Source organism: Phodopus roborovskii, unplaced genomic scaffold (assembly GCF_943737965.1).
Source record: "Phodopus roborovskii unplaced genomic scaffold, PHOROB, whole genome shotgun sequence".
NCBI lineage: Eukaryota > Metazoa > Chordata > Mammalia > Rodentia > Cricetidae > Phodopus > Phodopus roborovskii.
This window is the reverse complement of record NW_026125545.1, coordinates 2,806,025-2,820,469: the sequence shown is the minus strand read 5'-3', so window position 1 is coordinate 2,820,469 and position 14,445 is coordinate 2,806,025. Positions and strand designations below refer to the sequence as shown.

The 14,445-nt window shown below is 42.2% G+C and overlaps 1 protein-coding gene across 2 annotated transcripts in view; it reads right to left on the bottom strand.

Moving 5' to 3' along the window:
• The window catches only part of Peli2 (pellino E3 ubiquitin protein ligase family member 2), a 133,447-nt gene that overhangs the window by 73,584 nt on the left and 45,418 nt on the right, over nt 1-14,445 (bottom strand). For both annotated transcript variants that reach the window (XM_051177102.1, XM_051177103.1), the window contains exon 2: nt 13,131-13,260. In XM_051177102.1, the coding sequence (XP_051033059.1) occupies nt 13,131-13,260 (130 nt within the window). The remainder of the gene's footprint in view (nt 1-13,130; nt 13,261-14,445) is intronic.

Here is a 14,445-nt window from a genome sequence, read left to right as displayed (position 1 = left end):
GTTATCCAGCCTAAAGTGTTAATGGCACTGAGGCTGGGATGTCCCTGATTAACCTCCCAGAACCTTCTCCCCAGTTCAACATGACACCCTCCAGGTAGGAATGCAGGGCAGCAGACACACTAGAAACTCAGTCTAACAAAAGATGAAGCATAGGTTCAGTCAGGTGATGGAATTTTTATTCAACTGTTCAAAAACAGGAAACAATAAATAAAAAGATTATAATTCAAGCAGGAGAGTTCTCAAGATTACAGATTAGATTACAAGAGTTTATTTTTTTTTAATATGTGTTTTATCTACATGTACACCTTGTACACACATGGTGCCTGCAGAGGTCAGAAGATAGCACTGTATCCCCTGGGACTGGAGTTGGGGATGGTTGTGAGCTATTAAGTGGGTGCCTGGAAACAAACTCAGGTCTTCTGCAAGAGCAACAGGTACTCTTAGCCACTGAGCTCTCTCTCCAGCCCCTGGGTTGCAAGTCTTAAAGATGCCACACAGCTCCACTAGAGCATTTCACACCACCTCTGCCTCATCTCAGACTTGGGAAGCAGCTGAGAAAAGACAAGGGCCCCTGTGGGTACCACTACTACCTTTTCCCAGCCAAGGGAGACCTCCTCATCTGGGCTTCAGCACAAGCCACATGTCCTCTCAGGTAACACTTCCATGGCTGAGCTAGGACCTTTATTGTTCAGAATCCTCTGACCCTTTCTTGGTGACTCATTATTGCCACTAGCCAGACACAATTTTCCCCCATGAGAAGAATCCATTCAGCTTTATAATGACTAACTTCTACAAAGAAGAAAAACTGCTTCAAACATTTCAGTAGCCAGGAACACTAGAAATTGTATTTCTTGAGGTGTTTTTCTTTAAAATCTGCCTCCAAACTGGTGAAGTCCTTTATACTTCATGGGAATCAAGTAAACTGCCTAAAGGACCAGAGATTCTAAAAACTAAAAATGGCTGCAGTTTATGCCATCAATTCTGTGAATTACACAGGCACCCACTGGTGAGAGCATGCCTTACTGTGAATTCAGTTTGGTAGGAACCAAAATGTACCACGACCAAGGCACAGAAGGAGCCTGGGCACTACAATATGGTAACTTACAGATGACACAGCACTGGCTCAGGACCACTCACTGTAAGCATTCAAGGGTATACTTTCGAGGATGTGTTTATTAGAGTTTATAGTTAAGAATTTGCTTGCATTTGCGACCTGAAACTGAGATACATAGCCAATAGAATGTGCATGCATGCACTTACAAAAAGGATCATTTGCCATGTGTGGTTCAGGACATTAACATAGGTATACGTGGCTGTTGAGTCTATGATTCATGCCTTTATCGGACCCTTGCACAGTCATTACTGGTTCCCTAGAGTCTACCTGGCAGAGTGTGTGCTGTCCACCCTGCCCGATCTTCACCAACAACTCTGGAAAGCCATGCTTTAGAGAGCAAGCCCTCCCTCACTTCCAGAAAGAAGTAGAGTCAGGAGTCCAGTTGGGTTGACCCACACTGGTCCACACCATCCCTGCCTCCCAAGGCAAGCTACTTCCAGACCTCACAAATTCGGAAACCAAGGGAAACATGGTGCATGGCCCCCAGTGAGTATTAGGAATGTTTTCTAGAGGAAATCAGAATACCTTAGCAATAAAAGAATAGTAGAAAGTTAGATTTTTCCCCCCAGAACATTCAGTTGTATACAATTATTGCTGTTTTAGCAAGTTTACCAATTTTCCAAATGAAAATAGATTTTTCACTTGCAGCAAAAGCTAGATTTTTACATTGTGGCAGCCTACAAATGTAAATACTGATGGCTATAATTAATTTATTTTGACTTTACATCCTAAGGTGAAAGAGCTTTTACAATGCTAAATATCAGATACCAAAGCATATCACAAATGTGACACTGTACAAAATAAGTCAGAAATAGAAAAACACACACAGTGGACCCCATTTATAAGAAGAGCAGAAGCTGCCTGTGGTTTTAGGGTAGGGTGGTGGTTACCTGGTTACCACTTGGACTGGACAGGAGCCAGCTGAGGGAGCAACAGGGTCTTTGGGCCTCTGTCAGAGTGCGGCTTCTTGAACTGAGTGCTGTGTAAACAGGTATTTACTTTGTGAAAAGTCAAACTGCACATGGAAAATTTATGTATGTTGAAAATACAGTGAAAACACTAGATCTGGGGTAGATGGTGGTAGGGTGTGTGTTACTCTGTATCAGGCCTCTGGCTACACTCAACATCACAAACTAAGAAATGCTGCAGGGAAAGATTTCAAACACTCAATGAGACCTATCTGCCAGAAGTCTCGTTTATCTGACTCAAAAGAAGTGGATCTGACACTAGTTCTACCTTGCTTGTAGGACTGAGTATCAGTGCTATTTAGATGCTCAAACATGGCAGTCGGGGGGGGGGGGGGGGGGGTACTTGCTGCCTGACATCAAATTCAGTCCCTGGGACCCTTGTGGTGGAAGGAGAGAACTGAGTGTTGTAAGTTGTCCTTTAAGCTCCAAACATTCACCACGGCATGTCTGCTCAAACACACAAAATTTTAAGTATTAAAAAAAAAAAAAAAAAAAAAAAAAAAAACGCTTTTAATCCCAGCACTCAGGAGGCAGAAGCAGGAGGATCTCTGTGAGTTTGAGGCCAGCCTGGTTTATAGAACTAGTTCTAGGACAGGCTTCAAAGCAATACAGAGAAACCCTGAGTCAAGAAACAAACAAACAAACAACAACAACAAAATTAATGACATTCTTATATTTATGACACCAGGTCGCAAAGGAAGGCAACTGTGATGGCTAATGTCGATTGTCTGGGTCTGAAATCATGGCATGCCTGTGGGAATTTCCTTGGCCAGATGTGAGTGACCCCTTCCTGGCCTTCCAGCCAGGATAAGGAGTGATAAAAGAGGGAGTGTGTTTTGCCTGCTTGCCTTCACTCTTGTAGGCAAGCTCACCTCTCCCGCTGTCCCCACCGCTGTGTTCCTCTCCTGGTACCAGGACCGGCTTCTTCAGGTTTCCCCACAGACTGAGAAGCTCCCCAGGAATCTTCCAGGCCTTCAGTTCCAAGCTGGTACTGCTGAGACATCCAGTCTCTAGACATCACAGGCTGAGCAACTGCCAGACTCTGCCTCTCGGCTGTGGTCTAGCCATTGTTGGACTGATTTCTCGGGCTATACCATGCAAACTGATCTAAGGAACCCCTTTTCAATAAACACACATTCTGCGGGCCCTGTTCCTTCAGAAAACCCTGACTAGTACACTAATAAAAACGGTCTTTTAAAATGTCGATAGAAAAGGATGCTGACAATTAACAATTTCAACCAGGCATTACTGAGCAGCTTAGGAAAATATTTTTTCATCTAACTGTTCATATTTAACAAAGGTACAACTCTACATTGAAAAAACAAATGCAGAACAACTCCTCTGTTCAAAAAGTAAGGAGCAGAACCCAGGTGGCAGGAACACACAAGCAATGAAAGCTGCACTGGGCCACGCGCACCTTCCCTTAAGAAGGCCTTCTCCCAAAATTCCCACCCATGAGGAAATGAACAGAGCTCCACAGTGACTGCACCAATGATTCAGAACCTGCTCATTATTAATGCTTCGCTGCTGGGATCTAAAAAATGATAAACTGACATTATCACAGTCACAGAGTAAACCTATATTCCCATTCAGTTTCAACTTTAACCCATCAATGCACTTTAGCTAAAAGTTTCTTATACAACTCAACAGCCAGGACATAAGTGTTGGTGCCAGGTTTCATGTAACCAGAGCCCATCATAAGTTTTTTATGTGTAATTCTTTCCATAGACCAATCTCACCAATATCTGTGTGCATTAGCCAATAGCTATCACTACCATACAGTGAGCATCTGATACATTCCATTTCTTTCCGCACTAGCTGGCAGACTGTTAGTATAACCTGATGTCCCAGACCAAGCCCAAGGCAGGTGAGAGTACCTGTTTAAGCATAGAACACATCCTACTAGGCAGCCGGAGAGCAGAGATGCACATGTATGGCCTTTGAAGAGAGCCAGTCAAACTCTAACATGTCATCAATGCACACCACTCTAGGAGCTCTCTTACTCCTAGCCTCATCCAAAAGTCCTTTCGGAGCTTATAGACCACAAGTTAATAGATGAGACTGAAGCACATTTTAACAAACAAAGATGTTTCTGGCCAAAAGCACAGAATTAAGGGGGAAAGGCTATTTGGGGAGTAGAGAGGAAGAGAGCAGACCATGTGAGGAGCTCAAGGGCAGCTGGAACTGGAAAGAGAATAAAGGACAAGCATCTCCTCTCACAGTAAGACAAGCAAAGGTCCCAGCAGCCACGCTTTCCTTAACTAGAACATGCTGTCAACCAGTCACAAAAACATATCTACTACTGAACGTAGTCATACAGGACTGACTCAGAGGCTGAGGTACTTTCTCAAAAACAACAGTGCACTTTAGTGCAGATGTGCCTAAAACAGCAGCAGTGGTTGCATGCCCGCAGGACTCCTCTCTGCAGTCCATCACCATTTCCAGCTGCGCTGAATTCTTTCCCATGCAACTCTACAGCATGCTATCATAACCATCTCTGCAAACAAACTAGCTGTTAGTAGAGCCAAGCCTCCATTACTGACCTCCCACAGAGGGGCTCACTGCAGAACACTCGATTTCATAAACCACTGAGGATGCCAATTCAACTGTGAGGCAACTCCCCTCTTCAATCTTCTTTAGTGTGTGTGTGTGTGTGTGTCACAAGCACGTGCACTGCTGTATGCAAGTGTGAGTGTGCAATGGGAGGACAGAAACTGACATCAGCTGTTCTCCTCTATTGCTCGCCATGTTTTTTTGAGACAGGTCTCTCACCAAACTCACAGCTCAGCAGCCAGCCTGGCCAGCATATTTGGGGGATTTGCCAGAGTTACAGACGTGCTGACAAACTGCTGCGCCAGGCTCTTATGTAGGTGCTGAGATCTAAACTCAGGTCTTTGTTCTTGTGCAGGAAGCCTTTTACCCATTGAGCTGTTTCATCAGACTGGTAGCTTCCACTCTTATAAGCAAGAATTGCATTAATTCACTTTCTCATCACAGCAGTCCTTATCTAGCAATAGATGGATTTGCAAAGTCCCACTTCCTGGAGGGAGGACACTCAGAAGCAAACCTCAGCTTTGGTCCCATTCTCTAGGGAATTTACTACCTGCAGCAACAACAGCCCAACATTCTGGGGCCTTGGGCAGCATACCCACCTTAATGACCTGAGTCAACTTACCCGGCTCTTTTGGACATTTTAAATGTCTTCAACAGAAAGTTGCAAGTGACTGACTGGGTCATAATTCAAGTAAGTTTAATTTAAAACATAAGTATATGTAAAAACATTCTCCAACACTGATGTGTAAAGCAAATCAATACAATTTTGCTTTAAGGACAATGCAAATTATTTTTCCAATTAATATATGCATTGAGTCTAAATTTTAATTATATAAATTTAATATAGGTAATTACACTGATAACTAAAGATGCCAAGTGCTTGAATCAAGATTTCCTGTTTTAATATTCTTGGTCCAAAATTATCCTTCTCCCTTCAGTTCTGTAATCTGTAACGTAATAAATAAAAAAACCCAGATACTGACATTTGGGTTCAAGCTTTCAGGCTGAAAATCAGCAGCAGGTCACTAGCTCTTGCCTCTCCTCAGCATGGATGAAGAATCCTGAGACTGAATGTCTTCCTGTCCTGAATGTGGCTGGAGAATGATGCTTGATACTGAGACCTTGCTCCTGTCTTATATACCTCCCTAATGCCGGGATTAAATGCATGTGACCCCAGGTACTGAGATCATCTTTGTGTGAGTTGTTTCTCTTTAGGATTGGATCAATCTTGTGTAGATCTGGGTGGCCTTGAACTCACAGAGATCTGTCTGCCTCTTAATCCTGATTCCTAGGATTAACGGTGTGTACCATCACCTCCTAGCTTCCGGCTGCTAAAGTTGTGTGCCTGGCGTCTATGGCTTGTGGCTGACTTTGCTTTCTGAATCCCTGGGAAAGCTTTAATAAATCATAAATAATATAGCACCATAGCAATCTCAGTATCTTTGTTTCCTCTGACATAACACTAAGAACTAATCACAAATATAGGCATTTTGTACAGCATATGTAAGTTTTCTCTTGCTGCTCTAACAAGTCACCAAAGACCTCTGCTGCTAAAACCACATGGGTTGTCTTTTAGATCTGTCCACCAGTGTTCAGCAGGCACCCAGATTCCCTGCCAGAATCACACCAGCTGACATGAGGACCGAGCAAGTTCCAGAAAAGATGGTCTCCAAGCCATTCTGGTTGCCTCTGGTCCCCATGGTGGTAAGACTGAAGCTGTATTTCCTTGCTGGCTGACAGATCTGCCCCCAGCTTCTAGAGGATACAGGCACTCTCTGATTTATGGTCCTCTTCCTCTACCTCAAAGTCCCTTTTGTCCCTCTGCCCTCGTCACTCAGTATTCATCAAAACTCCTTCCTTCCGCTATTAAGGGCCCTTGTGATTACACTGGGCCCATCTGGACAATCAATGATAATCCCTCTTAAAGTCCCTGCCTTAATTCTATCTGCAGAGTTCCTCTGCCACAGAGGAAATGTACTCACAAGTCCCAGAGATTAAGGCATGGGCCCCTTGCATGTGGATAGGGCAACTACTCCACCAATCAGAGTAAATACAAGAGACTCTCTTTTATTTTAAAGTGTGAGCTCTTCTATTCACGCTACACAGCAAAGCAGAGTCACACACACACACACTATCATTAGGGCTTGAAAATACAAAAGGAATATTAGAAATCACAAAAAATATTAGTGCCAAACATTTTAATTGTTAAAACTAGAAAAATCCCAATATTCTGAACCAATCCATCACCTTTTTTCAAAGTACTCAATGTAAGAACTGTGAAATATCAGACTTCTAATTTTAATTTAAGATATATTATACAGTATTTGGAAATCTACTCCAAAGACTCACAGAAGAGTGCTGATAAGGAATCAAGGAATCATGCTGTTTCAAATCCTAAAACTGTAAGGGAAGCTGGTTTTAAATATTTAAAAACATTCCCATATATTTCCTAGTATTCATACTAGAAAACTATACTCAAGCGTTGCAGGCTACATCAATCATTCATCAAGTCATCCCACTGATTTCCAAGCCATCTGTTAGTTGTTAGAAATTGTTAGTGTGATCCTTTCTTTGAAGTATGTGTGCATGCGACTCAATGCCTGAGCTAGGATTTGACCAAAGAAGCTAAACCGTCCAGGGTCCCATCTGGTTGAGGGAAGCAGGTGGACACACTCCTGCACACAAGGACCCGACAGTGCTGGAGGAGCAGCTGCGAGTCCCTTCTACGCAATACACACTCGGTACACCTGCTCTTGACCTAACCACATTGAGATTCACACACCCGCTATTTCCACCATCACCTACGCATGGAAACAACTTATTATAAATGGGATTATTACTTTTGTTCTACAGTGTTTTGAAAACAACAACTGGTCAAATCCTAGGAACTGATGAATTAAAAAGACACTATTTAAAAGTTAACAACATTACTCATATTTATAGTCAATAAAGTCCATGCTCCTGGCATCCAGATGAGGGACTCTTCTCCCGAGCACCGTACTTGCATCACCTGTGCAAAATGCTAAGGTCTTCCTGTAAACATGGCTCATGGAAGCCTTTTTTCTTCAATTCTTCTTGAGAACCACAGTAAAGTTTAATGCATTTCAGATGTTGCTCCCTCCAGCTCCATGAAATCAACAAAAGCCATCGCGCCATCTTCAAAGTCTTCAATATTGCTTTTTAAGTAAATTATTTATACCTCTATGTGAAATAGCTGGAGCTTCATCAATAATGACACCAATTTTACTGCTTTGATTTTTTTTAAGTTTTCATCTCAGTAAGGATCACAACCATACATTTAAACTGACATGATCCATTCCTACAAGAACTATTTTGGAAGTCTTGATATTTTGCTGGTACCTGACAGGTGTCTTGTCTTCACTCTATCAACACTCATTAATAAAAAGCTTTTGCAAGTTCAACGCTTTAGAAGCTGACTTGCACCTGCATTTTACTGAATGAGTGGTTGCTCATTCTAGAAATGAAGTGATTTGTTTTCAGTTTGTATACTCAGCTCTGTAGCCTATCATTATTTCATTTTTCTTCTCTTACAAATTTAGAATACTCATATTTACAACCAACATGGAAAAGCCTTATCAAAACACTGTTGCCTGAATTCTGATCAAATACTTCATTAAAGTAATTAAATTGTTTGCAGTAATTTCATTAATTCTTGAAATTAAAAATATATGGCAGAGTTGAGTGTGGTGACTCATACATGCAGTCAAGACAGTGAGTTTAGGCATACCCTTTCTCGCCCCACCCCCACCCTGCCAAAAGAACAAAAACAATGCAAAAAGCAGACACTACTAACTGAAGAACTGTGATACAATGACTATAAAGGAAACCAAAATCAATACTATATAAAACCAAACTACTTAAAAGCCACATTAGTGAATAGGCCTTCAGCCACTGATGAACTGGTACCTCTCCTGAGGCACAGAAGAGCCCAGCTAAACTTTTCAGTACCACTGAGATGCACACTTCATGAGTGGCCCTCATTAAATCCTACATTTAGCTTAAGCTAAGAGGCTAATACTGAAAATTCTATTAGTTTTACCACTTCCCACAATTACTGTAACATTCTAAGAGTGATACAGAAGACTTTGAACACTACTGTATCAACTACTAGAGCTATTCCAACTCAAACACACCACTGTGGTCTGGTTGTGGTATGTCCCCAACGTCTCATATGCTTAACACCTTGGCTCCTGGGCTCCTGGGCTAGCAATGGTGGGTGGTGGTGCACTACTAGAGGTAGGCCATTTGGGTATCACCCTCAGAAGGAATGAGTGCTGATCTTACAGAGTACATAAGGTCTCAAGAAACTGGCTAAGTTCCCCCCAAGAACCAGTGTTCTGAGGACTAGTTCCGGGCCTATGAGGTCCATTTCCTCCCTGATACACACCCCGACAGCAGCTGGCCTGTTCTCCTCCTACATTTCCACCACACTGTGACAGCCAGGATGCAAGTATACTACTACCTAGGCCCTCTAAACAGGTGGGAACAAACAAATCTCTTCATAATGTACTTTCTCATAGCAACATAAAGAGGGTAAAGACACAGACTAAAGCAGCCCTGGACATGCACATAAGCTGTAATCATTTTCTAAACCATCATTCAAATACTAATATCTTCCACTATGAAATAACTAAGAGAAAAAGGTGATTTTCAATTATTTTTGGAAAATGAAAACATCCCCCAAAGGAGATTTCTGTAAAACATAATCTAAGAAGGGAAAAACTATGGTGGAGTGTTCCACAGTGATGCTGCTAAATTTAGCATGTGGGCAGTAAAAATATTCCTTATCAGATACTGGCACCATCACTACCACAGCACTCCTGACTGGCAGATTAACAGTATACTAGTCTATCTTATAAGAAGTAAATTCTCAAGTCATATTATGTCATTCCCTCAGCTCAATACTGCCCAATGTTTCCCATTCAGAAAAGGTTAACTCTTCCAGCTAGACCCTCATCTCTCTGCTCCCCTGGTCAGCTCTACCCCCAACATTTCCTAGTCAGCCTGCAGTTTATATGCCCTTCCTCGGAGACCCTTTCCTGCCTACCTGGTCCTCTTTTCTCCCAGCACTTCTCACAATGCAGAGTTGCATATGTATTCAAATAAGTTTCCATTGTTTGCCTACGCTGCCCGATTAGCTCCATGCTGATGTGTTTGTTCGAGGCAGTCTATCCAATACCTGGCATGGTGCCTGGGTGTGGAAGGTGCTGGATAAATATTTGTTGAATAAATGAATGGGTGAATAAATTAGGAGGCTTTATGCCTATGTAACAGATCCATCAGAAGTAAAGCAGGATTTGTGATACTGATGCTTTATAAGCACAATAAATAATCAGAGAACTCCTATAGTATTCCAAGAGCAAATATGTACACAAATAAGGGCTGTGATAATAGAGATCATCCAACAATAGCATAGGCATGCCATGCTATCATAATCTGCCTGAGCAGAGGCTGGCATTCGTGGGTGACTAAGAGGCCCTATCTTTCACTGTTTACCACTGGCAAAGAGATACCTGTGCTCTACCCCCAAACAGAGGCAGAGGAGAGAAACAAAGACAAAGGTGTTGGGAGAAAGACCAGGCCAGACACCAGGTCACTGAAATGCATGAAGGAGTAAACTATAGGTCAAAATGTGCAGCAGGGATCAGGGTCTAGGTAAATGGAAAATGTCAACAGAGAAGACAGGAACAGCAGCAGAATGAAGTCATTCGAGTCTAATGCCACGGCCTAAAAGAGATAGAAAGAATAATAAGGGTGCATTAGGAGTTGGGAGTTCAGCTCCCCAGTACTGCCTGTTCCCCAAAAGCCTGTCGCTTTATACATTTAGTTAAATATGTTAAGTATGAAGAAACTCTATTCATGGCTGAATGGAACTCAAACACAGAAAAGGCCATCAGAGAAAAAGCAGCAGCAAGAACGGTGTGGCCACACAGACAGGGGTGTACATCTTCAAGGCCTCAGAAGGGCAGAGCTTGTGACTGAGGTCCAGGCCCCTAGATGGTGGGAAACAGATTCAGTCCCTGTTCACAATAGAAACAGTATTTTGTATTTACTAGGTACACAGCCTTTTGAGGCAGTGGGACAAAAGAGTAAGGCCACAACAGACCCATGTTAGCACTGCCACAAAAACCCACACACGCAAAAGGGTCCCTGGTTTCTCCATCTTCCTTAGCCATGGTGAGCTAGGCTCAGCTATCAGGTTCTCTTCTGAAAATACAACTGCATAGTGCAGGAACAGCCATATTAGCAACGTCCCTTCGGACATGCATTCTGCTCTCTCAGAACACTGGGCTGCTCAACTTTGTCCTGATTCTGATTCTTCTACCCTTTCTATGACTTTTCTACTTTTGCCCTTCTTATTTAGTTAATTAGTTAGTTAGTCAGTTGGTTCAGGACCTTGTACATGCTAAACAAGCACTCTATTACTAAGCCACAGCCCCAGCTTTCTGTAGCTTTTGTCGTCCATTCTATTAACAGAAAATGGCTGATTTAAAAAGGAAATAATAAACAACAGCACAGAGACAAAAAAAAAAAAGCAAGAGAAATGTCAACGGCTATACAAAATTAAAAGTACTATATTTATACTACAAGAATATTTTGGGCACCTGTTATGTGCTCTCATACATTCTATCTTGTTTTCCTTCTTCACCAAATACTTTAACATGTCCTGCACGAGCTCATGTGTGTCATCCCCAGCAGATGGTGCTGTTTAGGGAGGCTGCAGAACCTGGAAAGACTGCCTAGCGGGATGAACTGCTGGGGGCAGTCCTTTGTAGGAAGGATAGTGTGCTCAGCCTGGTTTCCAGTCCCATCCCTTGCTTCCTGGTTCACCATACAGTGAAAAGGTTGCACTGAAAATCTAGTCACCAGGAACTGAATCACTTTGCCACTGTGCCATCACGGCCACCATAAACTGGCACCTCCTGAAAGTGAACCAGAGTAAGCTGATTTATACAACTGTAAAGCATTTCTAGTATCCTTGGCCTCCCAAGACCTTGCTGCTATTCTCTCCCTTCCTTTCTTCGGATCTTGGTAAAGCTAGATTTACTTATAAAATGTCATTTCCTTTTCCAATATGCAGTTTCTTTGTGAAGCCAAAAACATGACTACTCAACATTAATCTTTCCTCTCTCTTTGGTACTTGGTGTTTCGTTTCTTTTCTTTTCTTTTTTTTTTTTTTTTAAATTTCATCATCATTATTAGCAGACCATCTGAGCAGGTACGTTCTATCAGATTCTGTGGATGGCACTGCTTCAGAGCTGCTTAATACAGAAGTGATCACAGTTGATACATGCTACCCTTGATTCCAAGGAAGCGCCATGTTCCTGAAGACTGGTGTTCAGTAAAAACATAAGCAGTACTTGATTTGTCCAGCTTGTTCAAAGCTGTAATCACAAACACACACAGTAACTCCATAAAAAACATCGCACATTAACTTTATCAAAAAAGGCAACTATTATATAGCAAAGAATTGATTTTTCTTTTTTTTTAAGAATTCTAGTAACATGTAAAAATCTGTCATAGTAGTAACTTATACTGACAACTAGACTGGAAACTCAGATTTTCCTCTTGTTTATTTATCAAGAGAACACAGGATTTAATCCTCTTTTTAAATTTAACATTTTATTTTCTTCAAGCTTTGTCTCAGGTACTGTTTTATTGCTGTGAAGAAACACCATGACCAAGGCAATTTAACTGGGGCTTGCTTACAGCTTTAAAGGGTCAGTCCATGATCATCATGGCAGGAAGCAGACAGGCAGGACACTGGAGCAGTAGCTGAGAGCTTCACATCCTGATCCACAGGCAGCAGGCATAGACAGATTAACATTGGGCCGCCCACCAGCGACACACCTTCTCCAAGAAGGCCACATTTCTTAATCTTTCCCAAGTAGTTCCACTCACTAGGGGGAACAAGCATTTAAATACATGAGCCTAAGGGGGTCATTCTTATTCAAACCACCACAAACTTACTGGGAAGAAATAAGCACAACGAATATCCCATGATATCACTTAGACTTGTGTACTTCGCTTCCTATTAACCATGCAAATTCAGTTCCAAATAATGTACAGACAATGTGAAACATGCTGCCCTCAATTGTTGGAAGGAAAAATAACAGATCTCTGAGAAGCTTAAAAACAGACTGAATAAAAAAATTCCCAAAGATAAAAAGCATCACATGGCTTTCAAACACAACTATAACTTGATGAACGTTAGCAGCCTTATTTCCAAAACAGTGCAAAGACTTCAGAGATCCCCTGCCTAGCCATCCTGAAATGTCTCCAGATATGCCTGAGCATTAGCAATAGAGAGCAGGAAGAGGGATGCTGTGAGCAAGGTAGGTCAAGGGTGCTGCTAATCAGTTCACAGTACACAGCACAGCTCTTCACAAACATTCTCCAGCTCTGTCCTACATGGAAACATGACCAGAGGACAAGGAGTATGCACACCACTGCCATTTGCCAGAGCCACCTACCTTTGATGCTTGGGGTGTGGAAACCACGTGGATTGTGCTGGGTTTGACACCGTTGGCCTTTGTCCGCTTATAGAGGGCAAATCTGCTTTTCCTCCTGCCCCTGTCACCATTAGGCAAAGCACCATTGTACCTAAAACAGAGACAAAAACCACTCATTTGTCTGTAAGCTTTGAAAGTGTCAAGTGTGCATGTTAAGAGAAGGGGACAGGGATGGTCAGAGAGCTGCTCACTGAGCCCCCCGTGTAGGGAGAAGGCTGCAAGTAGACTTCAGCTGTAATAAAATCCAAATCACTCGAAGAGACTTCATTTAAAAGATGTACAAGTAATTATAGTTTTCCTATTCTATAAAGACAGACTCTTCAAATCTTTCTCAGAAGAGTGTTCTGCAGAGCTGGCTTGATTCTAACAGACCTCGGAAAGCACTTGAGAAATATTTTAAATGAACTAGTTAGGAAAGAGTATGCTAATTGAAACTCATCTCACACTCTCAAATCATGTTAATGCTTTCTTTACAATCTTTATTCGCAAAAGACCGAATTTAGCTACCTTCTTTAAAGTTTTGAATCCTAGATGCATTCTCATTTGTTTGAACCCTATACTGCTAGGTTAATGGAAAAAAACAGCTTGTACAAATTATACATGAGTTTTAGCCCACTCTCAGAAAACCTGGCAAGAAAACAAGTCATGGGGTGGTTTCTTACATTTAGCTAATGACAGAGTTTAAGGAAATTCAGAACTACAACTGACAGTCTGGTTTCAGCTGCATGTGCTAACCATAGCTTTACTGATATCCCAAGTGGCCATGAGGATTTGACTAAGATTCTTTGCTGGCTACACAGAGAATCTCTTCTCAAGAGGAGTGAAAGGGAGTCATATAAATTTACTCAGATAAACACAGCTGTTCCAAGACCCTCTGGGAACAGCAAAGAGAAGGACCACAGGTCTGGTGGCCCGTTCCTACTTCTGCCTTACCCAGCAGACCCTTGGCTTTCCTCCACGTCTCCACAGAAGAGAGGTGTGGCGTGGGAGGGTGAGGCCCCGGGAACTGCAGAGGTTGGAACAAAGGGGTCTGGGTGTATATTCAAGAGCTGAGTCAACAGCTAGCTCTGCCAGACAATGGTTTCTTATTACCACAGAAGTTACTTGTACTATGCTTGTAATCTCTTTCCATGCCCATCAAAAAGGAACCAGCTATCTAAAGATGTCTCTAGACTAAAGAAATAATTTCTTTCACATTTTAAGCCTCTCTTTTTTTCCCCTGAGGCAAGATCAGAAAATGTGCAGTTTCCACAAATCTGCAATCACTACTATCAAA